The 26,715-nt window shown below is 32.3% G+C and overlaps 4 protein-coding genes across 5 annotated transcripts; 2 read left to right on the top strand and 2 right to left on the bottom strand.

Annotated features, from left to right (window-relative positions):
- Positions 1 to 1,096: 1,096 nt before the first annotated feature.
- Positions 1,097 to 5,575, bottom strand: LOC126670401 (U11/U12 small nuclear ribonucleoprotein 59 kDa protein). Of its 2 annotated transcripts, XR_007638720.2 has the most exons (10): positions 5,409 to 5,575; positions 4,887 to 5,073; positions 4,454 to 4,796; positions 4,278 to 4,361; positions 3,858 to 3,923; positions 3,136 to 3,208; positions 2,468 to 2,853; positions 2,127 to 2,167; positions 1,737 to 1,882; positions 1,097 to 1,354 (listed from the first exon to the last, which is right to left on the bottom strand). XR_007638720.2 is itself a non-coding variant. In XM_050364114.2 (9 exons), the coding sequence occupies exons 2-9, from the start codon at positions 5,069 to 5,071 to the stop codon at positions 1,804 to 1,806; spliced, it is 1,257 nt and encodes a 418-aa protein (XP_050220071.1). In that variant the 5' UTR covers positions 5,072 to 5,073; positions 5,409 to 5,575; the 3' UTR covers positions 1,442 to 1,803. The 2 variants fall into 2 exon arrangements, 1 of the variants encoding a protein (XP_050220071.1); XM_050364114.2 differs by lacking the exon at positions 1,097 to 1,354 and having other exon boundaries at positions 1,442 to 1,882.
- A 4,078-nt stretch (positions 5,576 to 9,653) lies between these two features.
- LOC126669097 (uncharacterized) lies at positions 9,654 to 16,687 on the top strand. Its single transcript, XM_050362426.2, has 7 exons — positions 9,654 to 10,466; positions 12,636 to 12,674; positions 12,768 to 12,838; positions 15,020 to 15,084; positions 15,178 to 15,267; positions 15,355 to 15,447; positions 16,110 to 16,687. The coding sequence occupies exons 1-7, from the start codon at positions 9,793 to 9,795 to the stop codon at positions 16,509 to 16,511; spliced, it is 1,434 nt and encodes a 477-aa protein (XP_050218383.1). The 5' UTR covers positions 9,654 to 9,792; the 3' UTR covers positions 16,512 to 16,687.
- Positions 16,688 to 18,487: 1,800 nt separating this feature from the next.
- On the top strand, positions 18,488 to 20,533 carry LOC126666868 (purple acid phosphatase 17). Its single transcript, XM_050359751.2, has 6 exons — positions 18,488 to 18,986; positions 19,066 to 19,173; positions 19,334 to 19,461; positions 19,542 to 19,670; positions 19,906 to 19,973; positions 20,056 to 20,533. Exons 1-6 carry the CDS (start codon positions 18,647 to 18,649, stop codon positions 20,267 to 20,269), a joined length of 987 nt encoding a protein of 328 aa, XP_050215708.1. The 5' UTR covers positions 18,488 to 18,646; the 3' UTR covers positions 20,270 to 20,533.
- Positions 20,534 to 20,974: 441 nt separating this feature from the next.
- On the bottom strand, positions 20,975 to 23,395 carry LOC126669480 (UV-B-induced protein At3g17800, chloroplastic). The gene is made up of 4 exons (XM_050362959.2): positions 23,230 to 23,395; positions 23,000 to 23,143; positions 22,188 to 22,492; positions 20,975 to 22,078 (listed from the first exon to the last, which is right to left on the bottom strand). The coding sequence occupies exons 2-4, from the start codon at positions 23,141 to 23,143 to the stop codon at positions 21,262 to 21,264; spliced, it is 1,266 nt and encodes a 421-aa protein (XP_050218916.1). The 5' UTR covers positions 23,230 to 23,395; the 3' UTR covers positions 20,975 to 21,261.
- Between the last annotated feature and the right edge of the window lie 3,320 nt (positions 23,396 to 26,715).

Below are 26,715 nucleotides of genomic sequence, written 5' to 3'. Positions count from 1 at the left end.
TTTTTTAATGCCTCAATCTTTATGTAAAGAATTAAGTCGCTTAGAAGTGTTATTTTGTTGAGGGACAAAAATCTGAACAAAAGAATCATCGGATTAAGTGGCAGAAAATTTGTCGAAAAAAGTATCGAGGTGGACTTAAATTTAGAAACTTTCAGCTTTCAACATTGCAGTATTAGCAAAGCAGAGATGTCGTCTAAAACTTAAACACTTCCTATGGCAAGAGATATCCAATTGTCTCGCAATCAATGTGAATTTGATGCGTTGTACGCCACATATTAATCTGAGATGTACTGTTAGTACGCATGCTGAGAAAATTATTGTTCATCCATCCACAGAATATCCTATGGCTAAACATGTTTGGTTTGAATCAGAATATAAATTCCGCTTGAATTTGTTGTCTCGGGATTCTTTGATTGAATGGTGAAATGCTTTATTAAGTGATTTGCATCGACTGAGAAGAACTAAAGAGGATTTTGTCATGTACACCATTCATTTTAGGCCTAATCACTCAAAAACCCCTCACCTTTAAACTTTTTTTCAATTCCACCCCGACGTTGAAAATTTGTCAATTTTACCCACTTTTGAATTTTCCGTTTTCAATTGTACCCCAATATTTTAATTTTTGTTAATTTTTTTTACTTAAATGATGAAATCATTCAATTAATTAAGTCTAAACATGAAATTAAATTATTTTTTATTCAAAAAAGTACAAATAAGTCCTTTATTTTTAAAAACTAACTAAAAACCATAATCAAATTAATACTAATTTAAATTCTTAATTAATTTAAATAAATTTAAATAAATTTTAAAAATATACAATTAATATATGCGAGACATGGAGAATGTTTTAAACAAATTTCCAAACGCAAAAGACATTAATTTAATTTTTCAGGGTACAATTGAAACACAAAAATGCAAAATAGGGTAAAATTGACAAATTTTCAACGTCAGGGAATGATTGAAAAGGGGCTAAAAGGTCGGGTTTTTTTAAGACATTAGGCCTTCATTTTATAAGTAAAAAGTGTATATAAATTGAACATGATATGCTATGTTCAATAAACTTGAGGATCCCGATCCATTTTTATATTATAGCATATATTGAAAGCACTCAATAATCTAGTATTTCATCAAATTCATTAGTCAACTCAGACAATAATTTCTAAAACAACTGAACAACTACAATAGCATAAGGCGCCAACATAGAAAAAAATCTACAATTGATGGCAGGCCAAGTATTTTCTCAATTATAAGAGTTAAATTTATCTATAAAGCTACCCCCACCGACGTGAGAAACGTATATATTTTTTCCTTCGTCTCGAAGAACTCTCCGCATGAACTTTTCCATTTCAAGTCGCTATTTTCAGATATTTACATCATTAAGGACATTACCAAATGAAAATGAACTACGGCAATCTTTAAAACCAGGTTGTGCATCAAAAAATAGGAAGCTAAACTAAAAACAGATATTTAACAATTACAATTTTTATGATTTTCGATATTTATAGTTTGTCAAACAGATTTATCTAATTCAAGAATTATTATATTCAACACCAAAACACTTAATTTTTAATTTTATCAAACTATTTTCACATTGTCTATTAAGAGAAAATGAAGCTTGCTCTAGTCACAAACCACTGTAATTTCAAACTAAAGAATGCCGACGCGAGTGGTTTCTACTTCTATCATGCTAAGAAAAAGCTCAGAACATGTAAATTCTTTCAAAATTCAGAAAATACCAGTCATAGAAGCCACAGCTGCCTTTTCTGAGCTCTATAATATGTTCATTGATTGAAAAGAAATAGCTCATTGAGGCCTGATAAGGTAGGATGCCCATATATCATCAGCTGGAGGAGGTGGCTGGACCCAATGCCCTGGAATTCGACTGCAATCAAATTCTATATAAGATTTACGGAAAGATAACTAGCAAAAAATTAATACAGCATTGAGTTTCCTGCTCTCATAAATAGTGCAGCAAATGGGCAATACAAGTATGTGCATGCATTCAAAAAATGGTCGATGGAAAAATAAAAGCACGTGTTGATGTAGTAAAAAAATATGCTGAAATTTTCGTTTAGATTGACATTTTAGTTATTGTAGTTTCCAGCAGTAAGAACTTGAAAGCTCACCTTCCTCCAGGTCGTAAAAATGCATCCCATGTTCTTCTTACCTGCAAGCAAGAATAAAATATTCCATGAGGTTAAATGGTTCTCATGAACAGGAGACGACAAAATGATAAGAGTAGGTTACAAATATAAAATTTTGTAATTTTAGAAGTGTTTCCTGATACGGAACTGAAACACCAAAATGTAAGAGTCTACGACTTCCCGTCAACATTAGATTCAGAGAAAGGAAGTGGGCCAGCATTTGCTATATCGGCCAACTTGAGGTCACCTTGAACAAATAGAGAGATTTCCCTAGAATATTTGATCATTTACATTCTTAGAAGTCAGTAGAATATGCAAATCACCTCAATAAGTGTGCCCATATCATTATTGCTACCATGGTAATAGTGGTAGAACTCCATTGGTAAATTAGCTAGAGAATCGTATGCTACACTATAATTTTGACCTTCAGTTCTTTCTTCGGATAGGCTACTGACAACTACAGCAGAATCTACAATGTCTTTGCTCTCAGTTTCCTTGCCTTCATTCTCCCCAGTTTTACCATTATCATCACTTAAAACCTTTATTAAGGGTGTGCGACTATGGATTGTTTTCCTAGACTCCACAGCCGCAGCAATGGCGTCCTTGGCAGCATCTGTGTCAGCGGCAGCCACTGCTTGCCGCTCCTCTTCCTCAACTGCAGCTTGAACTCTTTCAAAAAACTTATCATCTTCCTCTGGGAGAAAATGCCCTATATGATATTGAAAACAAACAATAACTAAAAATGAAAGAAGTTTAAGAGTCTTTTAACACAAATAAACACCAAACCGTGTAAATGGTAATAAAAGTCTCAAGAACTTTAACGAATCAAGCCGTATTTTCTTTTCACAACTACTCTAGCTAAGCAATGGCCAAAATTTTGTGTTGAAATAACTATGAGCCTTACTGATGAGCAAGACAAAAGCCCATCATATCATAACAGGTCTGGAGGCAACTGGCAAATTGAAAGCACAAGTAATGGTATTGGACAAACCTTGCTTTTTCAATTTCTGAATCCTGATGGAGCGTAGTTCTTGCAACTTCCCCACGACCAAAACCAGCTCAAGCTAAAGTTATAATAAGACATTAAATTAGATACAGCATCACATCAAAAAGGGAAAAGGAAAAACAAAGCCGCAACAAATTTTTGTAACCAAGTTTTAATTTGCAGCTTCAAGCAGTCCAATGAGTAATCCAAACTGATAAAAATAAACAATTGGTTTGAATATTTGAGAAATTCTAAAATTCATGCACCTATTCTGAGTAAAGTGTAAAATAAATATACAGGGGTTCTCACTCTTAATACTTTCAGAAAAATAAATGATAAATAGATGAAGTTCCTTGACTAGTCCTATTCTTAGAAACTACTTCCAAATATTTGCTTTCAGAACACCTTGTTAAACTTTACTAATGTATAAAGCTCCATACAAACTCTTTTCACATCATATGCAAACCAAGAGAGATCAAGCAATAAGCTAGCAAACAACTTTGCAAATTGTCTGAGCCAAAAAGTAGAAACAATTAAAAGATTTGGACGTCTAACTAAACAAACTAAATATATCAGCAGCAGATAAGCTTCAACATTTTTCCAGCGTTATTTAATACCTTCTATCAGACAACATAATTTTGTATCATATTCCTTTTTTTTTTTTAAATACCTCTTATAATACAGCACTATAACATTCCTAGGCTATCAAGACAAGTAAAAAATCTCACCTCAGTTTCTAGTCTCTTTCTCTGCTCTTTTGATTTAAGTTTTGCAATTTCTTTCATTTTTGCCATCTGAAAAAGCATACACCCGGGTTACAGTTGTTAGTAATGCAAACTTTACACTACATCTAAGTAACAAACAGGAAATAAAAAAGAAATTAACAAAATAAATAGAACCATGAACTTTGTGGCAACAAAATAAAAGCAATTGTAATCATTCAAGTTCGCCACCAACTAGTGGAACCATATAACAATACAAATACAGATATATGAAGAGCAAGATGGTGTATAAAAAAAAAATTAGTAAATCAACTAAAGCATCACAGTACTTTTTGAGCTCGAGTCATATAGTCTGGGATAATCATTTGGCGGTTGTAAACAAAATGTCAAGATCGGTTGAGAATTAAATCATAATAGCATCACTACCTTCAATTGTGCAGCATCCTTGGCACTCTCTCTAGCCCTCCACTCATCAGCTTCACGATTAACTTGGTCAATTTGTTCAAGTTCCTAAACATCAGAATTAGATAATTGCACAACCACAGGCTGCAAAAAATAAGCAGGCCCGAGAACTTGAAAAGAAAAGGAAAATGCAAAACCACCTTCGCACGCATTTCTGCACTGCATTTTCTCTTTCTTTTCCTCCAAAGTTTATTCCGCTTAGACTTTAGAACTTTCTCGGACAATCTAATAGATGCTGATTTCTCCTCCCAAGGACATGATTCGTCAATGAGAGATCGAAATGGCTCTAATTGAGCACTTAATTTTGACATCAAGGAGTTTGCAGCATCCAATGAAAGTGATTCTTGTGCTTCAAATGTAATTTTCTTATCTTGTAAACAATTGGAAAAGCCAGTGGTGACAGGACCAACAGAATCCCTTTCTCCATGTTCAAATGATACATTGGCACCTTTCATTGTCATCAATACCTCAAGTTCCTTCTGCCTAGCAAGTTAAATATAACACATTTCTTCATAATACAAAGACTATAAAAATATAGACAATTAAAATAGATTGAATGAGAGGAAAGCGTACATTGCTTTAGCGAGGATGAGAGTATCTTGTAATTCTCTGAACCGATCATTAACATTTTTGGTATCCCAAAAAGCATTCGAATGTGGTGGATTGGGAGGTAACATTGGCAACCAACGATGATGAGGAGGAGGTGGAAGTGGTGCAGATGCAGCGGAAGACGCCGGATAAAACGGAACTGTATTCATTGCTGTAGAAAATAATAAAGGTACTAATTAAACTAAATTCACAAACTAATGAACTACAAAAAATAGATAAGAAATGGAAGTGCCTACCTTCAACAATTTATATAAGCATAATGATAATAATGTGATCAACATATAAAACATACAAAACATATTCAAAGTAAAGTTACTATTAATAAACAGTGAGAAATCAAATGAACTATTAACAAATGAGAAATCAAATGAACTATTAACAAATGAGAAATCAATTGAGATAATTAGTTGGCTAAATTTGTGTTTTATTAGGACTAATTAGCGAAGCTCAAACTGTAACAAAAAAGAAGGGGGAAAAAACCCTAACCTGATCCTTTTCAGCAACTAATGAGAGATCATCATCATCAAGAGTTGAGGAGGAGACTCAGACTGGTCAAATTCAAGAATAAAATAGTCATAAACATCGTCAAATGGCTTCATACCCATCGGAAACTATTATATGAAGCTGTGTTTTATGTGTTTCATTTGTTTTTTTTCAAAATGGTGTTTTTGTATATAAAAATTAAAATAAATTTAGAAGAGTGAAATTTTTAAAACATGAATGTAATTTTTGCAACTTTGTAATATTTTTACAAATAATTTTTTAAAAAAATAATAATAAATGTGGTATCTTTCTTAATTAGATTCATCTAAATAGTAACAAAAATTTATTTTTTTTCAGATAAATACATAATTTTTTCTTTCAAAAATTAAGTGTTTTTTTTATAATTAGGGGAGGGGAAGTGCTTGTGGGAGAAATTGAACCCACAATCTTAGCAGTTTTCTGCTGATTAGCAGTTCGAGCTACTCGAGTTAATTAAGTTTTAGTTGAGCGTTGCAATTACAAAAATCAAGTACTACTAGAACATCCCAATAGTACTATTTATAATAAAGAATATATCTATAAATAGAGAGTATTTTAAAAATAAAAACTAATATATTTAATTTTATTGCAATGAACTCTTCAATTTAAATTAATTTATTTTTAGAAATATTAAATTATTTAGTTATTTCTTTTTTTTTGTTTTTTTATTAATTATTGTCTCGAGAAAGGAATAACATTATATTTTTATAAGATAATATAGTTATATTATTTTTTTAAATTTTATGGATAAATTATAAGATAGATATTGAGTTTGGATCGCTACATATGGAGAGTTAAACTCACTAGGGGTGTAACTGAGTCAGGCTAACTCGCGAGTTACTCGGGATTGACTCGAAAAATACTCGAAATCGACTCGACTGAAATCGATTCGAGCTCGAGTTCGAGCTACTCAAGTTATTTATCGAGTCGAGTTCGAGCTCCAAAATACTTGACTCAATGAGCTTGCGAGCCTAATCGATCTTCGGTTAATTTAGCTTTTTACCCTTTTTATTTATATATATTTATAATAGTACCTTTATTTTAATATTAAAATATAATTTTTAAATATTTATATTGAAAATCAAGTCGAGTCGAGTCGAGTCGAGTCTCAATTATTCTGTCGAGTTCGAGCTCGAACTCCCAAAATAAAACTCGATCGAGCTCGAGTCGAGTTTCGAGCTTAAGATTTTAGAGTCGAGTTTCGAGTTTAAGATTTTAGAGTCGAGTCGAACTCGAGCTTGGCAGTGTTTCGACTCGACTCGGCTCGGCTACACCCCTAAAACTCACTCTCTTCCTTTTAAAAAAAAATTCACTCTCTTCTTTAACTTTAAATTATAAGGAGTCCATTAGATTTCTAATTTTGTATGCAACATTTTAAATCAAAGAGTTTGATACATTTAGGAAATCCATCGAAGATGCTTTTATCTTTATAAATTTATATTTAAAGTATCATGTTTGCTTTCAAATTTAAAAAAAATATTATTTTTTCTAATTTTAATGAATTATATAACTGAAATTTTATTATAAAAAAATTAACATTAAAAAGCTAATTGTAAACATAATTAAAACTTATGAAAAAAACAATAATTTGGATACAAATTCATTAAAGTAACAATAATAAATCATAATTATAACTCGATGAATTATTTAATGGGGTTTTTTTCTTTTTCTTTTTGTTAAGGATTAATTATATTCAAATAAGCAACTGGTTACATAATATTAGTATCATTTAATTGTAAAATGACTCCCTTTATATTTCATTTACGAAATTTGACAATTTTTTTTGTTAAATATAGCCTACTCTAATTGTTAGCGGAGTTAGCGGGAGTTAATATTAGATATATTTTAAATAGACACACTGCCGGTGAGTGTTAAGTGTCGAACCCTCAACCTCATACACATATCATTAGAGTTTGGCCAACTGACAACTGGACCAAGCCTTTAAGTGTGAAATTTGACATTTGAAAAAAAAGAAAATTACACTGATTTAGAGTCAAATTTTGTAATCAACAAATTTTTGTGCATAAAAATAAAGTATTTGTAGAAAAAACGGGAAAGATAATACTAGTATTATCCGAATTCAAATATCGATCTTATCTATAGTTTCATTGAATCAATCGTAATCTTAGCCAAACTTCCTAGTGTTTGCCCACCTTCATTCTCCAACCCTAAATTTAATACAACAATCTCTTTACGTGTTGTTTTGTTTAGTCAAAAACTAATCGTCAGAAAATGACACGTATTACATCTCAAGTCGCCGCATTTATCAAATTCCAATCTATTTTTCGTCATCAATTTCTTTAATACTCCATTTTATAGGGTTTAAATAAGGCTTAATTATTTAAAAACCACCCACTTTGAACTTTTTTTTCGCTTATATTTAGATATAGAAAAAAATTTATTTATACCCTAACGTATGTGTTTATGTTTCACCTCTATCCGAGATACTAAATTAACCTCTTTTCATTTAAAAAAAAGTTTTAAATAATTCTTACTTTTGAACATTTTTAAAGATGAAGTATTTCTTTATATTTTTTTAATAGAAAAAAGTATAAAATAATTCTTATATTTAATTGTTTTCAATAAATCATTTTTTTAAAATTTGGGGTAGAAGTGAAATATAAACACATACGTTGATTTTTTTTCTAAATCGGGATATAAACGAAAAAAAATTTAAAATTGGTGGTTTTTAAATAATTAAGCTTTTAAATAATAAAGAGCTACATCTAAAATCAACACTTTGACACGTGTCATATTTTTGCACCATACAGAGAAAGCCTAAATCAGAATTCGCACAATGGACCAACTTAGTAAAGTTAGTCCACAATGCTTATCTGTTTTCGGCATTTTCCATGTATTTTCAAACAAGTTTTTGCTTTACTTCTACTGAAATTAAAGAAGTCATTTTATTGCCATTTCGCCAAAAAAAAAAATTTATTGCCATTTACTTAATTTTTTAAAACTTTAAGTCAATAATTTATAAGTTATTTTTGTAAATAATTTTTTTTGTATGTTAGTTTCGGAAATTGTATTTTCAGCACCACATAAGCGTCACATAAGTTAAAGTGTGTGTCAAGTTAGAGTTGGATAAAACTGAAACAAAATCTTGTGTTACAAGACAAACTAAATGAAATTTAAAATTTTAAACTTTTGTGAAACTTTCTTAAAAAATTTGGTTTTTTAAATACATTTGGTCTTGTTTATATTCACTGTATATAACATATATGTACACTTTTAATAATGTATATGGGTGCATAATACTAATAAAATACCGGTACATTTAATGATGTATAAAAATGGATTTAAGTGTGCAATTATAATAAAAAAAAACTAAATAACTAAATTTAAATTGATTGTAAACAAAAGTAAATAGCATATTATCTTTAAAATAAAACTAGCTTAAATCAGCAATAAACTAAAAATAAACTAATCAATATCTTATTGAAAATAAACTAAATACAAATTTAAGATAGATTAAATTTAAATTTAATGTATACTTAGAGTACACTCTTCAAATATTGATTATAAATATAAAATTAAATTAGTCTAAATAAAATAATTTATTAATAAAAAATAAACTGAAAGTAAATTAATCAATTTTTTTATTAAAGACAACGTGAATGTAAACTTAAAGTAAATTTAAAGTAAACTCAATGTAATGTAAGTTTATATAAACTGAATATAAATTTAAAGTAAAATAATCTAAAGTAAACCTTAAGTAAACTGTTTATTTACTTAAAGTAAATTTGATGTAAATTTGATGTATATTTAAAATAAACTAACTTAAAATAAATACTTAATAAAGTGGTCATAAACTTAAAATAAATTCAGTTTAATTAGGATAATTTATTCTAAATTATAATATCAAAAATGACCTTTTAAATGATAATAGATTGATAATAAATTGAAAATAAATTAATTAAGATTTAACTAAAAGTAAATTGGATGTAAGTAAATTCAATATAAATTTGAAATAAATTAATATGAATTTAGGGGTTAATTGTTAAAAAAATTAAAAATGGATTAAATGACAATGTGCTATAAATTTAGGAGTCATGGTTAACCTTTTGTTGGAAAAAAAGTACAAGGCTCCAAATTTACCTTTTGTCAAAAGAAATTACTCCATAATTTATGTGTAGAATGTTCTATGTTTGGTTTTATTTTTTTTTTTATCTTAAAGCTTTTTAAATAGGTCTATTCCAACTAAATTTAGCCAAATCCAAATTTGATTTGCTTGTTCAATTGAGTGATAGAAAAAAAAATAGAAAGCAAACACCCAATACAACATTACAAATTTAAAATCATTTTTTGCAGATTATTTATCAATTTCTTTCTTTCTTCCTTGTTTATGATCATTTCTACACCAACGATCATTTCAAGACCACCACCGCAGCGACCACCGTCGCCGTTACCGTCACCAGCAGCACCCCCACCGCCACCAACAACAGCAACAATTACAAGAAGAATACATTTACAAGCTAAAAACAAATCATTAACGAAGCTCCAAACGCCGTTAATTTTCTATAAACCAAATTCAATGGCAATACAACACTCTCCTTCTTCATCGCCATCAACAACGTTAATTTTAACGTCCGGCGCAAGCGGTAGAATAAACGCTTTATTTTCCGTTAGAGCGTTGAAGAGCTTATTAATATTAATTAAAGCCGTCGTTCTATTCATATTACTTCCATTTCGCGGCGGTCGGAGAAGAACGGTGCCGTTAAATTCTTCCTCAACATCCTCCTCGTCATCGCCGGGCGATAAAGCTAATAATAGTAGTAGCAATAAAGATTTTGAAAAAACGTCCGTCACTAAAGTACGGGTCCCGGCGAAGATTGTGCCGTGGAAGAGCGGCGGTAGCGCGACGGTGGATCAGGCGGTGGCGGTGAGACGAGCATTGGCTATTAAACGGGTGTTAGAAGATGATGACGTTAATTCGATTAGAGAATTTTCGTTGTTTGTTACTGCTAGAGACGATACAATTTTTACTCAGCTGTGGTCCCCAGTTTCTGTCAAAATCAGGTACTGTTTTTTTTATTTAATTTAGAGGAATTTCTTTCCTTAATTATTGTGGCTCGTATAATTTTTGAATTGTTTCTTAGTACAATTTTTTTTCTTCGATTTCTGATTTTTTTTGCTTATTTATATACTTTTTCCAATTTCTAATCCCAGCAATAAAAATCTCACTTTTTTTTTAGATATAATAACTCATTGTCCATTTATAAAATTATTCTCTTGAACTCACAATTTTAGCAGAATGTTTGTGGATAACATTTGAACTATAACTCGTTGGTCCTCATGTTCATAATATTTGTTGCGTTTCATCTTGACACAAAGAATTAAGAAAATAATTAATGTCTTGATTTATATACACTATAATAAGTTAATCCTATCTTTGAACTTGTTGACATTTATAACTACTATATAACTACTATTTTTATTTGTGTTGGTGATTTTCTTTCAATAAATCAATAGGGGCAAATTTGGAAAAATAACTATTAATACTCTTTTAATATTTTTAAGTTGCAAATATTATGGACTAAAATAATTTTTCAAATACGACAAATATTATGGACTGGAGGGAATAATTTATATTGACATAGAGCATGTAAATAGAGCTATGGAAATATGGTAACTACACCAAGTGTATCTCCAATGCTGCATAGGGATTACATAGAAGAGCATATTCTTGCATATTAATTATTACTATCATTGTAAACCATGTCTGTGCACTGTCATATCCGAAAGGAATAATTTGCTGCTGTGTGTTCTTGATTTGTATCAGAAAGATTGTGACACCCAAATAGTGAACCTCTTGCTGTTATCTAACTATGGTCCCCGTCCTTATCTTACAATGCAGTGTTTTGTAGTGAAATGTTCTTAAGGGAGTATGATTTCTTTTTTATCTGACACTATTATCATTCGGCACACAATTCTAAAATCTTCGTATCAAATGCTATAGTAACCACATTTATTGCCATGAAATGCATGAAATGGAAAATTGATGACCCATGATCGATTTCTTTTAGTCTGGTGGTGAGTTTATATTGGTGCCTTGTTCCAGATGAAAATGGATGAAGTTACTGTGTTTTGTTGATTATTTGACCACTTACACTTTAGATGGCCTGCATAATCAAAGGGAAGATATGGAATAATAAGTGCCGGCCCTTACCTTAACCTTTTTGAATTCAATATTCTATATGACTTGTTTGATTACATTAAACTTCCTTAACTATGTTTCCTATGTATCTCCTTCAGCATTAAACACATACAAAAAACAATTCCCTATGTGCTTGCCACCCAGAGGGTTTTAGGAGGTTCATGTTTAACATGTTTCCCCCTCAAAACTGGCGTACGAATGTACAATACATTTGAGTTTGGCAGCTAAAGGTAGCAGGGTCAAACCTGATTATGAAGATAATGAACCACTCTAGACTTTGTGTATTTGGTACTCGGCATTAGTTATTTAAATGGGAAAAAAAAAATTGGACAAGTTGATCCAGCATATAGAATTAACAGGTGAAATAGATGTTACATAAACATCTTCAAAATAAGGGCTCAAAATCTAAATGGCACCAAACTTTAATTCGTATTAAAGGACCTTCAAATTTAATTTCTATTTCAGGCGATATATCTCGTCAGTTTCTAAATTGATTGGCAGGTAGGTGAAAAAATGTTCTTAGGATATGATACCACATCGATCGTATGTCGGTTGTGATCTAACGTGGCGCCTTACGTAGTAGTATATTCTTAGAACATGTTGTTTCTGATTGTCATATCACCCAAATTAGACATTCTTGAATTAAAAAATAAGTCTTTGATATCAATTAGATACAAATAGAAGTTTTGATGCCAATTGGAAACCGATTTTGAAGGTTTGGTACCAGTCAGGTATTATTCCTCAGAATAACCTTATTAATCTTTGGACAATAAACAAATGTACTCACATCTCCAATTTGGTTCAACAATCCAAGTGTATAGAAATCAATATCCAAATTGGTTCACCAATCACTCCTAGTTTTTCTTTTTAATTTTTTAAGCGATTCTAGTTGCCAGGAAGCATACTTTCTGATGTCTGCTACTTACCATAATTTTAACTTCTGTAATGCACCCCTCCAATTATAAGTGTTTTTACTTTTCTAATCTTGAGATTAATCTAATGAATATTATTGAAAATATTCATCTTTTCAGGGGAGTGGTTGTTCTTATGCATGGCCTAAATGAACACAGGTTTGTTAATTGCAACTCAATCCTGGCTGACTCGTCCTGATCATTTGATTTTCAGTTTGTTAATTTTCTCACGGCTCTAATTCTGAACAACAGTGGCAGATACAGTGATTTTGCCAGGCAATTGAATGCAAATGGACTTAAGGTTTATGGGATGGATTGGATAGGTAAGAAATAACACTACTCTGAAACCATTGTTTTCTGTTTCTTGACAAGCACTTCTTTGTTGGTTTCATTTAAATGAGCAATTTATTAAGAATTCATTAGCTCAACAAGTAAAATCAAGACGATATTGCATTTCTGTTTCCTTCTTGATAAAGATAATCATATAGGTCTATCAGTTTGTTAGATTTGATAATGTCACCAAAAATTAATAAAAAATTAATAAAATGTTATGTAGTTTAGGTATTACCATATGTCTGCAAGTATATCCTGCAGTACTGATATAGAAGTTCGAATGTAAGGCATGTGCTACCTTTTTGTTCCCCTAATTATAATTGTTACCAGTCAACTACATAATTCCTTAGAGGTTGATACTGGTGATTTTACTTTCATTTTAATGTTTTGAAGCTATGTGGCACGCAAATGGAAATGCTAAAAAATGGAAAAAGTAAAAACAATGCTTGTATAAAAATAGGTTATATATATAGAATCTCAAAATTTAAGAGAAGCATGTTCAGAAATGAAAACGAAATGTGGAAACTAGTACTGAAAAATTCCCTTGCAATAAATTCTTGAAGTCATTGTTCATAGTTTACAGAATAAAAACTAGCTTAAGAAAAAAAGTGAGAGAGAGGAAGGTGGGGGAATTTAAATGTTAATACGTAAAGTATTCTCATTCATATGAATGCAGACAATTGTAACCAGATGCAACTGTAAGAAGCTATGACATTACTTCTTTTAGGCAATGGGATTTGTGTTTGGAATCTCTTAAGCATATCATGTACAAGATGCTTAGGTTGAATGTTACTCCCTTTGTTTTAATCTAATCGAGAAGATTCTCTTTGCATATTATTTAAGAAGATTTAGTAACTATTTTTTTGATTACGTAACAGTTGTAGATTACATTAAATGTATCACATCTTTGTAAAAAAAAAAATCTTTTTAAACAAATTAATTGAAGATGGTAAAAGAGGAAAATTAAAGTAAAAAAATTCTATAAATGGAAATTGCCAATTAGAATTGGAAAGAAATTATTCTCAATTAGAGGACGGAGGGAGTAGTTAGGTTACTTTAATTAATTTATTCTGAAATTTAGATGGTGAAACAGCAACAAATTTCTAAACTCTTGTGTGAACTTTAGAAATATCACTGAAATTCAGTTTTTTCTTGGTTAACAGCATAAACGGACTCATGAACATCACCATAGTTGCATTCTTATAACTGTATCATCACAATAGTTCTTTGGTTCATACGACCGAATTTGGTCCACAGAACATAGAGCAAAAAACTGCATTGCTTTGATGTTGCTCTGCTTTCCTGTAGAAAAGCTTAACTTGGTTTCAGAGTCTGTACTAGCTGGATTATATTATAAATTCTCTAAAGACGATGATGACGACAATAGCAAAAAAAGAACATTTTAATTGAGCTTATATATGATCCATATCCTTAGCTTTCATGCTTTGTTTCGTTAAATGCTTTGTGATCTGGCGATCACAGTTCTTCATCATCAATGCATATATATTTGGATATTGCAGGGATTGGGATGTTCATGGTGCAAAAAACTTGTGAAGCTTCTCTTAATAAGTAAGCTTATTATTTGTGTGTACTATATGACCTTGCCTAAAATTTTGAAGGGGATGTTGATTGAGGACAAGACTAGGATTCATCATATCTATATTTCTAATTTTACGAACTTAACTTAAGAAAACATTTTTTTACGGGTGATTTATTGCAAAATTTTCTTTTCTTTTTGGGTTAGTTGCAAAACAAATCATGAAATATAGTGTAGTTGATAATTTCAATAATATGAACTTTTAATTTATGCAATTAAAAGATAATCTTTCGATTGATTACAATTCGATAAATCATTCATGTCAGAGTGTTATGATGTGCTTGACGTACTATTTTTTTTTTGTCGGAACTTGACGTACTAGTTCATGTCACATTTGTCTCCCATTGCTGAGTTTTCAGTTGATGCATATCAAATTTCCCCATGAGTGAGGAACTCTATTTGTTTCTGTTGAAGGATTTACATTTAAATCCTTTTTGGAATATGCAACTGTTTAGGTAACAAAATCGTAAGGTATAGGCTTGAGTCATTTGTTTGGTACGCTCCAATTATTTAGTTCGTTTATCTGGTTGTCTCATGTATACACATTTCCTTCTACTGTTCCTTCTCATTCCAGGACATGGCGGAAGCGATGGGCTACACTCATATGTTCACTCTCTTGATTATGCTGTCAATGATTTGGTATGTTTCTTGAGTTTCTTTGGTGAGATGAGGTTGCTGTTTGGTAACGTTGATCAAATCTAACTGCTGCTTCTTTTTTTGCACGACGGTCAGAAATCATTTCTGGATAAAGTTTTAAAAGAGAATCCTGGGCTTCCATGTTTTTGCTTTGGACACTCAACTGGAGCTGCCATTGTCCTCAAGGTATGGCTGGCTTGTGAGACATTTTTTTCATCACTTTGCTGCACGGCTGGAATCTAATAGGAACTATGCATTTATTCTCAATTGCAGGCTATGCTGGATCCCAAGATTGAATCCCGTGTATCAGGAGTAGTACTGACTTCGCCTGCAGTAGGAGTTCAGCCATCCCATCCTATTTTTGTGGTAAGAATACAATCTCCTTCATAGAAATTTCATATTATTAAGTGGTAGTATCTCATATCAACCCCCTAGTGAGGATCTATTTGTATTTCTAATTTGTTTTAAGATGGAATCCAACACCTATCTGCTTTAGCAGAATGATTATATTTTCTTTCCTATCATGCTTTCCCGTTGTCCCTACGTGAATATTACCTAAGTTTTGCCACATATTTTAGATTGGTGCTTAAATTGCAATTTATATCTCTTAGTATCTTGCTTTTAAATTTTGCTTCAGATGAAAGTAACTCAATGTTTTCCAGTCAAATTAAGATAACGTGAAAAACCGGCTTGTATTCTTAGAATATGTTGTCACGTAGATTGTCATGTTGTTTTTTGCTTGAAGAAGTAGCTTCTAGTAAGGCAACTAATATGGCAGCATATTTCAAAGATATACTTCAGCCACTTATCACGTTAGTTTAACTTGGTCGGAGAATATTAAGGTACTTTTATCTGAAATAAAAATTAAAGCTATAGTATTGTAAAGATACAAATTGAAGTTTAGGTATCGATTGAAATATATACTGGAGTTTAGGTACTATGACGTCGATGCATTTAACGTATGTAAATTTGCTGAAAAGAATTTTTGTAAATTTATAGTCCTTTTTTAATTTATTATATAATGGTAGGTGCTAGCTCCAATTTTTTCATTTTTGCTACCAAGATTCCAATTAAGTGCTGCAAATAAGAAGGGAACGCCAGTTTCTCGGGACCCTGAGGCACTCATAGCCAAATATTCAGATCCTCTAGTGTACACAGGAGCGATCAGGATGAGAACTGGGTATGAGATTCTTCGAATCACAACCTACTTGCAGCAGAATTTAAGCAGATTAACACTTCCATTTCTAGTTCTTCATGGTACTGCTGATACTGTAACTGACCCAGAAGCTTCAAGCAAACTGTACCAAGAAGCCTCGTCAACCGACAAAACCATCAAATTGTTTGAAGGATACTTGCATGATCTCCTTTTCGAACCAGAACGACAGGATATTGCGAATGACATAATCGAGTGGTTATGCTGTAGGATTTAATTTAACTTGATTCGAGAATAATATAATGTAGTTAGTGTCTTTAATGGATTTGCTGTAGGAAGCTTTCCGATTAAGATGACATTGTTATGCTGCTGAATAAAGTTCAGCATTTCTATATGTTGAAACATGAACCATATTGCTTTTTGGCTGATTGCAATGTTCAGCAATTTTTTTTATTTTTTTGAGCTGAAATGGGTTGCTTCTTTTGGTTAAATTTAAGTAAAAAGTTTAGACCCAAGGACGTCCCTTCCAGAATGTAATAAGAAACAGATTGTATAATTGTATTGACTTGAATTGTGAATTAGATGGTCACATTTCACTGATTCCTCAATTTTTCAACAATTTGCAGTCTTTATTAATTTTACATTTTAGGGTTAAGGTATAAAAATGATCCTAATGTTTACTTTGTGGCTCATCTGGTCCCTAATGTTTTTCGAGTCTCAAAAATGACCCTAATGTTAACAAAGTGGAACAAATATACCTTCCGTCTAATAGTAGTGTGTTTGAACGTTAACTCGACTGTTGTGTCGTACAATTAATCGTTGTCCTAATGTTTTTCGAGTTTCAAATATGACCTTGTTATTAAAGTGGAACAATTTTTTTTTTTTTAACAGAGATAGATTAAAAACTAACTACATCTACGACATTACAAATATATACAAATTATACGCCATTCACACCATCCACGCCGTGTTACGTTGAATACATGCCGCATCCGTCGCTTCTAACGCTTGTAGCCTTCTCCATAAATCTTCAATAATCTTCATCTTCTTTGTCCACAAGGGGATTCGAACCCACGCCCCTTGAGACTTGATGCCTCACTCTTAACCAACTGAGCTAGAGATCATTGGCAAGTGGAACAAATATAACCATAAAGTTATCAAAGTGGAACAAATATATCCTCCGTCTAGAGGTGGAGCATATATTAGTTCCATTTTGATAACGTTAGGGTCATTTTTGAGACTCAAAAAAATATTAGGGGGTTAGGTGAGCCAGAGAATAAACATTAAGGTCATTTTTGTACCGTATCCCTTAATTTTATAGGCAAAGCACAAAATGGAGTCTCAACTTTCACTGTTTTTGCAATTAAATCCCCCAGTTTTACTTTTGTTTAATTGGGTCCCTGAACTTCTATTTTTGTCTCATGAATTCTCAAGTAATGAAAATTATGAGCGTGTAATGTGCATGACAACATTTAAAACTGACGAAAGGGGATGTCTGTGTATTGTGATCAAATATCAAGAGAATGAGAAACAATTAACTTTTTAAAAATCATGAGAAAATTAATAACTGTAACCTAATGTTAGGTGAAAATTAGTAATTATTCTTAAACTAATTATCTCTAAATTTATTTTACGAAAGAAAGAAAGTAGGCTATTTTATGGCTGTCTAGTAGAAAAAAGAGTCCAAGCCTATTCAGTTTGTCCCTTTATTTCAGACTTTGCTATATTTTAGAGTCTGAAAATTGTTTATTTCTCCCCTCCAACTTAAGATGAAAGATTTAATTTAGTGAATTTAAACATAAGAACTCATAATTTATCAATGTTGGGTCAGTTTACGCCCTAAACTGATGTCAATTTGACAGGAAAATTCTTAAATGGATCTAATTCTCCACGTAGAATTTTGAACCATCCAATTATCGTGTGACATGTGATAATAATAAATGTATTAACCAATCAATAAATATCACAGTAATTGTTTATATTTTAAATGTGAATTAATATGATATTTATTGATTAGTCAATACATAATTTATTATTAACACGTGTCATGAATAGTTCATAATTTTAAACGACGAATTAGGTTTATGCAAGTATTTCACCAATTGACATAATTCTTATGGTCAAATTTATAAAATGATTCAAAATTTACAACAGGATTTATAACATCTTACAGACGCCAAAATGAAGCGAATATTCTATAGTGCATGACATTGGATCCAGCGGCATATGCGGATATTCCTCGTCACATGTTCTTCTACTGTTTTTATGTTCTGTAAGAGCTCTCAATCCAAACCAAATCTCATTGGCTTATTGTCCATGCAAACAAATTATTATAAACTCATAGTAACCGGAACCACCTTGCCTTTATATACACACTAGGGTTTTTACATACACATTTACAGTATAGCAAGCATGGTGACACAAAGATTATTATGGGTAGTTTTCGGTTCGTGTTTCGGGTTGTTTTTGGTCTCTGCTTACGGAGCTCTTCAAAAATTTGAACAGCAGCCCAAAAATGATGGGTCTGTCAGCTTTTTGGTGATCGGAGATTGGGGTAGAAGAGGCGGTTATAACCAATCTCAAGTTGCTTTTCAGATGGGAAGGATCGGGTCGAAGTTAGAGATAGATTTTGTGGTATCGACGGGGGATAATTTCTATGATAATGGACTAACTAGTGAAGATGATGAAGCATTTCAGGAGTCTTTCAGTAATATCTACACTGCACACAGCTTGCAAAAGCTGTGGTACAGCGGTAACTTTTCTCCTTTTCAACATTTTTGCTGGTCATTTTCGAGTTAATAGTGCTAATAATATGAGTGTTGTTGTTGCAGTTTTAGGGAACCATGACTACAGAGGCAATGCTGAAGCGCAATTGAGCTCTCACTTGAGGAAACTTGATAGCAGATGGCTTTGTTTAAGGTCTTTCATTGTCGATGCTGGTTCGTCGTTTCTGTCTCATTCTATGCATTATTATTTTTAGATCAAAACCGGGGTGGGAAGACTGCCGCATCTTGCCCCACCTTAGTTTCGCCACTAGAAACCGTGATCTAAAGTTTTGCTCATTGTTGAAGTCAATTTTTATTATTTTGGGTGCAACAGAGTTGGCGGAAATGTTCTTTGTGGATACTACACCTTTCGTAGATGCCTACTTCAGTAACGCAGAGGGTCATAAGTATGACTGGCGCGGAATTTCTTCTCGCAAATCTTACATTGCTAACCTTATCGAGGTTTATTTCATTGTTTCATGAATTAATGTATGTGATTCAACAAAAAGAAGACGTAATTTTAATTTTAATTCTCTGAACAGGATCTAGAATTGGCATTAAGCAAATCAAATGCAAAGTGGAAAATAGTGGTTGGTCATCATGCAATCAGAAGCATTGGACATCATGGCGACACTCAAGAGCTAGTCAATAAGCTTCTTCCCGTCCTGACGGTGAGTTGCATATTTTTACGTCAACTTAACCAAACCAAATTTGTTGATTCGGTTTTTACTTTTACACACCCTTAACTATGTTGCACGAGAACTTCTCAAGTCCTATGTTTCGGCATCCATTTTCAAAAACGTTTCTGAAACTACGTAACTTTAAAAATCTTATTGCCATTTTCCCATTTTATTTCTTCTTCTCGTGCTAAGAGCTAAACTGACTATGAGGCTATCATAATTTCAGGCCAACAAGGTAGACTTTTACATGAATGGACATGATCATTGCCTTGAACACATCAGTGACACAAATAGGTAAAGCCAATTGAAATGATTTTTACGAAACATATAGAACATTTTTTGTCGTCAACAATACTAAACCGTAAACTTGTGGCAGCCCTATACAGTTCTTAACAAGTGGAGCAGGGTCTAAAGCATGGAGAGGGGACCTTAAAGAAGTAAACAGAGGAGGTCTTAAGTTCTTCTATGATGGCCAAGGTTTCATGTCGGTTCACTTGACTCACACTGAAGTTCAGATTGCATTTTATGATGTTTTTGGCAATGTTTTGCATACATGGACTACTACAAAGTTGCTTCACCAATCATTCTAACCATATAACTTGTCAACCCAACTTTTCATGCCTTGGGTTAGAGTAAGATTAGTGGAAGATATTATCCTATTTTTTTAAGTATGATTACCAAAATATAGAAAAATCTTTATAGATTTTGTTAGGTAGAGTAGTGTTGATGTTGTAATTCTCTTATTTTATATATATCATTTGAAGAGGGGGCATAGCCCATTGATGTTGTAGTTTTATTTTTTAAGAGCTAGGCAGATTGTAAGGTTAGTGTAATGATCATTACTTGTTCTTGAATTCTTCTGTCACCCTACCAAATTATATTTCGATTAGAACTTACAAATGATTAAAATATAATTAATGGGTTAGCATTTAGAATGCAGAAACTCAAGTGTATATGAAATGAATTTAAACTATTGAAATCTAAAAAAGCTACATAGGAATCATTTTACTAGTTTGGCCTCTCATTTTATTATGTTTTCTTAGAAAAAAATTACCAATTGTTTTCTCTTGATTTTTAGATGTTAGATTAGCTAAATCTCTCCTATAAGGAAATTAAATGAAACCAAAATATCAAGAAAGTAATAATGAATTTACAAAATTCACAAGAAAAATACTAATTTTAACCTAATTTTTGCAGTTTTCTAACTTGGTATTCACTCAACATGTGAACTTGAGACATTTGATCAAATTTGATGATCATATATTGATAATAAATATTACTCCGATCAATGCGGATAGCGATAAAAGTTGCAATTCTGGGCATAACAATGCTCAGATTTGCTTATCTAAATAATAGCGATGACTCCAATAATACAATGAATTTCAGATAGCAAACTACATGTTATTGTGCAGATTAAAATACACAAATCACCATATCGAAACTATATACAGAAATAACAGTGCAATAACTCCTTTGCAATGAGTTATGACCAAATCTACACTAACTTTATGGAAATTTAAATTTGGTTAGATCTCTACTTTTGTAATAAACTTGCTTCAGTAGGCATGTAGGCGTATGTTATTCAGTTCATAACGAAATGGTACCTTGAATCGACATAGCTCTCGACGTCCCAAAGGAAAGAACCAAATGTCACAGCCTCCAAAACAAGCCTCTTCAAGCCACCAAAACTGATCTTAATAAGTTCCTCATTGGAAGTATCAACTGTCCCTTGAGGTGTTATAATAATTTCGGGTTTTCCAAACAAGGCCTCGGTGTGCTTCTCGATAATGCTGACCGCCTCCTTGGATCTTATTGTTGCATATCTTTGAAGTGTGTCGCCGTCAAAGGACATAACGTAGCTCCGGAGTCTCGAGGGTTTAATGGCACTTCCAAATCCCCCAGCACTGACATCACCGGCAGACAAGGCTGCCTCAGGGTAGGCCGACGCAGATTGAAAGGCAGCTTGTGGGCCACTGGATTTCATGTCATTCCTAGCCGCATCTTGAGCATTGTTATTTCCATCAAAATTTGGAAGATTTTTCATCGACTTCTCAAGCTGAAACCTTTGATCAACACGCTTAAGGAAGTAACCGTACATTGCAGATGCTGCATAGACCTGTCCAACCCTTACTTTGCTGATCTGAGCTACGGTAGTTGAATCTCCAGCCCGGTTTCCCAAAATTAGAGATAAGTGGTTCTGAATCATCTCATATGCTTCAGAAGAGTGAAGTTGCTCAAGCTTCTCATCTTGACGCGGCCATGAATCCACTGGGTCAGCCGAAGGAGCTATCGAGGGAACCAAAGAAATATCAGCATCCATAAATTTCTGCACAACCAAAGCATACAAAATCTCTTCCAAAGCTGTTTTCCTTTCATTAGCCTTCACCTCAGCTATTCTCCTAAAAATCAAATAAAAGAAGAAACAACAATCAGAATCTCATTATCAAACAAAAATCGACACAAGCCAATCACACGCAGCAAAACAGACAGTTAAGTTTCGGTACTGACCTGTGTAACACCAAGTCAGTGCCAGAAGCAGAAGGCTCTTCTTTCAGTTCCTCAGCATCACGGTCAGTTTGAAGTTGCTCAAGCTGTTGTTCAACTGCAGCCGGCACGAGATGCGGGTGATTCACCAAGATTTGAGCCAGAAACTGACCAACCGGTGAAACCAACTGAAGTGGAGCTATCGGAGATGGTGGTAGCCCACCAGAATCTGATGATGAAGAAGATGCTCTTATTGCTGAAATTCTCCTACTTCCATAACTACCCGCTCGTCTATTTCCTCCCTTTCTATACAAAACTGAACTACAATGCTGCAATACAAATACCACCCATAAAAACACATCAAACAACCAATATATACAAATTACATACAGTTTCTAAACTGATAAATAATTCTAAAAGTTAATATTGAACACCATGAGTCGCTGAGTTTATCGCGAATTACAAAAAGTGTCTTGAGTTATATTTCATTAAAAAAAGGATACTCCGTTATAGCTTTTATTACAACTGGAGGTCACTAGGTCAAAAAAATACAAAGACCTTACATGGCGCGCCGGAGTTATAAACTCAGCATCTTTTTTATAATTCGCGATAAACTAAATGACCTTTCTGTAATAACAAAAATGACTAATTCTGGCACTGTCATGCAAGTAAAAACGCTGCGTTTTAACATTTGTTGACCGCAGTAACATCCCGTTGTAATAAAAGGTATACTCAGTATTTTTTTAACGAATTTTAACTCAATACTCTTTCTATAATTAGCGATTTGAGACATAAAAAAGCAAAAGAAACGATATAATAAAAATGGAATACCGTACCTTAGTTTGGGACTGATGGGCAGTAGAAAATCGCAGAAAATCAGGGGCTAGAAACACAGATCTGCTAAAATTAGCCGAGGACGACGGTTTACTAAATACTCCGACGGGAGACCTAATTACACTGGCTGCCGCCGCTGCTTCCATCTGAAAAAAAAAATTCACAACAAATTAACAGAGTAACATTAAAATTTATGAAATAGAAAAATAAAACAGAATTAAAAGATGATTACCTGATGAAAATGAGAGAATAGTGGCGTAATTAAGCGTGTAATTGAGATTTGAGAGTGGGGAAGATGATTAAATATAAGTAATTTATTTGATTAATTTATGAATTGAGTCTTTAATGGCTGGCGGAATTTAGAAAATTGGAACTGGGTTGCCGTGGTGGTTCTTCTGTTGATATTTATTTATAGCTGTCTCCATTTTTTTTCTTACAGATTAATTAGATAGACGACCGAAGTAGCACCTCGAGTTTCGGTTATTTACGGTTATGCCATATTCCATGTGAGTTGTGCATACCGGTGTGATTCAGTTGACTGATAGCTAAAATGAATAAAGGGTCAATTCACCCCCTTAACTTAGCATAAAATATCAAAAATGTTATCCTCAAAATAATCGGTCAAATAGATCTAAAATTTTGTCAAACTGTATTTTTTTTCTCTTTACTAAAACAAGAGAGCGGAACACCTAATTAACTCTAATTAATCCGAATTAAACTCTTAATTAAAATAAATTAAATTCTGATTACAATTTTAATTAAAATCCTAATTAAGTATAATTAAAATCTAACTGAAAACTCTAATCCCTAAATTACTGCTGATCAAGACCCTCCACCAATAGAAATTGTCGTTGTCGTTGCTACTCTTCCATATATCTCGCATTATTTCACAATTTTAAAAGTCTCATCTTTTATTATTTTTCACAATTAGTTGAAAACAACAAAAAAGTAACCAGAAAGTTGAACGGAACTAATGGAAGTTTAATTAATCGTCACCATCTCTAAGTGTTTGGTGAAAATTTCTCCCGATGGATTGTTGTTTTCAAGGAAATGGAATCCGAATAAATGGTATAATTTAAGAGCTAAATAACATATTTAACCTTAAATCATTCATCATGTCTAGCCACGTGTAACAAGTCTCATAACATGTTAAATAAACAATTCATGTCACATAAACTAAACAAATTTGGAAATTTTTTTAGGTAGACTCAGTTTAGCACATCATCTGCGGACCAAATCTATTACATTATAACACATCATTAAAATAGAGGTACTATCGTAATATTACTATTCAAATGTGTACAAAAATAATAAACAAAATTATAATAGTGCCACTATTTTAATGACGTGTTATAATACGATAGGTTAGTTCATAGATGACATGGTGGACTAAGTATATTTAAGAATTTTTTAAAAAATTGTATACATCACACATGCCATAAATTTGGAAATTTAGGGCATTTTGGTAATTTCTTAAGCTGGCCTATAAAGAATTTCGGGAGAAGTCGGGTTGGTTTGAAGATGGGTCCCAATGGTAATAGAAAACAAAAAAAAACAAGAGTTAATTGTGGTTCAGATTTGTGAGCTTATAGGGTTAACGCGTCTGGCTCTTTGTGGAACATTCATTTTTGTGGTGTTTTTTAAGTACGAGTTTCTCCTTTCTACTCTCTTATTAATTGTTGGTCTTCAATTATTTTGATTTTTCTCTTATTTTATATGTTTAATTATAAATATTTGAAAGTAAACTGACTAAATATCATATTTTAAAATGGTTGTTCTATTGTGTTCACATAATTTATTAAGAGTTAATTGATGTTTGTTTGATTCAGTGATAAAAAATTCCCTGATCACTTAATAAAAATAAATTTGAAGATGAATTGTTTTTAGAAATTAATTGGAATTATGTGTGTGTGATTTTGTTGTAAATCAAGGTTATATATTATATGTTTTTTTAAAGGGTAAAATTTTCATTAATGATAACGAAAATTATAAATATGGACGGTTTTTCAATAAATTGAAATAATTATTTTAAAATAATGATGAGATCTCCAACCCCGGATGAGTTTGAGGCCTTCGGCGCCTCTTTTGAAGCCTTCTGTTAATACGTCATCGTATAGGCTTTTTCAATCGTCAAAAGATTACCCAAATACATGAATAATTCAAAGATTGAAAATACGATTTTAAAACCGCTTGAATTTAGAAGTTTAAAACTTTCAAGTCTCATCTTCAATATAGATCCTAGTACGATTCGCTTGATCTATTGAATCCTAACTTTCTGAACATCATCTTCAATAGATCTCACAAAAATAGATGAAACACATTTTAAAAAACTTCATTCAAACATAAGAAAAATTCTAGATAAAGAGATTTATTTAATAAAAAAAATATAATAGAGATAAATAATAATTTGGGCGGAGAGAATTAAATCACGAATTTTAACGTGATATGTAATTGCAACACGACATTTAACAATATCAGTTACCGAATCAACCAAACAAGACCATTTTCTTTGAATAACCGAATCAAACAACAAAATTTGGTCCCGATTCGATTCAGTTTCTCGTTCAGTTTTTGCATAGCCCTTCACGAACCCATTAAAATATGACAATTTTAAATAGTTCGTTCCAATTAAATCAAATTTTAAAATAATATCAATATTATTATTGCACCTGATAACTCACGGAATGATCTACCAAGTCTCCTAAAGCCCTCTTAAAGACACCAGTAAACAAAGACAAGAGCGCCGGAAGGGAATTTCGGACTTCGCTCCGATGAGCAAGTTAGTGTATAGTGAGAGAATAAAGAGAGAACATAATAGTATAAAGAGTGTGAAAAAGAGTATTAACGTGATATTTTACCCAACGATTATTATACATAGGGAATGCTAATGTGGACCAATTTGTTAAAATTGTGACGACGTGTACATATATGTTATTCTTTTTAAAAGAATGTGTTAGATGCGTGGGATGTTAGGATTAACAATTCAGAGTGTTAGACATTTCTTGTCTGAAGATATTTTAGGGTCCCCTCCTCTTTATTTTTCGGTTATGTTGTTCCTTATTATAGTTCGGTTAGGCTATTTTGAGTCGTCTCGGATATGCTATTCTTTAATTATAGCTCGGCTATGTTGTTTTTGGAATTTCCTGGCTATAATATTCCTTAGTCATAGCTTGGCTATGTTATTCCTTAGTCATAACTCGGCTATGTTGTTTTCGGATGTGCTATTCCTTAATCATAGTTCGGTTATGTTGTTTTTGGATTTTCCTGGCTATGCTATTCCTTAGTCATAGCTCGGCTATGTCATTCTTTAGTCATAACTCGGCTATGTTGTTTTTGTTGTAAAAATTTGTTTTGTTTTGTCTTATTCTTAAATTGTCATTTTGTGTTATTTCAAAACAACCAAAATCCCACATGGGAAGTGAAGAGCCTCAAATGTGAGTTTATAAGAGTTTATGCAATATAGGCTCATAAGTGTGTGGAAGGGAAAGCAATGGGCTCACGCCCCCCCCCTCCCCTCTTCGAAGTGAGGTTGTGGGTTGGGGTTCGGGATGAAAGTCGAGTGGGCTTGTCCGAGGCTCGACTAAACTTTTTGCAACCCGGTTTATTTTTTGATTATTATTTTTAAACAAAGGCTTATCTGAGAAGCCCATTATTTCACTATCAGAAATTATTTTTGCTCAACACCTAAATTTTCGGAACAAACTTTGACTTGACTTTT

Source organism: Mercurialis annua, linkage group LG2, assembly GCF_937616625.2.
Source record: "Mercurialis annua linkage group LG2, ddMerAnnu1.2, whole genome shotgun sequence".
Taxonomy (NCBI): domain Eukaryota; kingdom Viridiplantae; phylum Streptophyta; class Magnoliopsida; order Malpighiales; family Euphorbiaceae; genus Mercurialis; species Mercurialis annua.
Note: the sequence above shows the minus strand (reverse complement) of the source record. Positions and strands in the feature narration are given on the sequence as shown.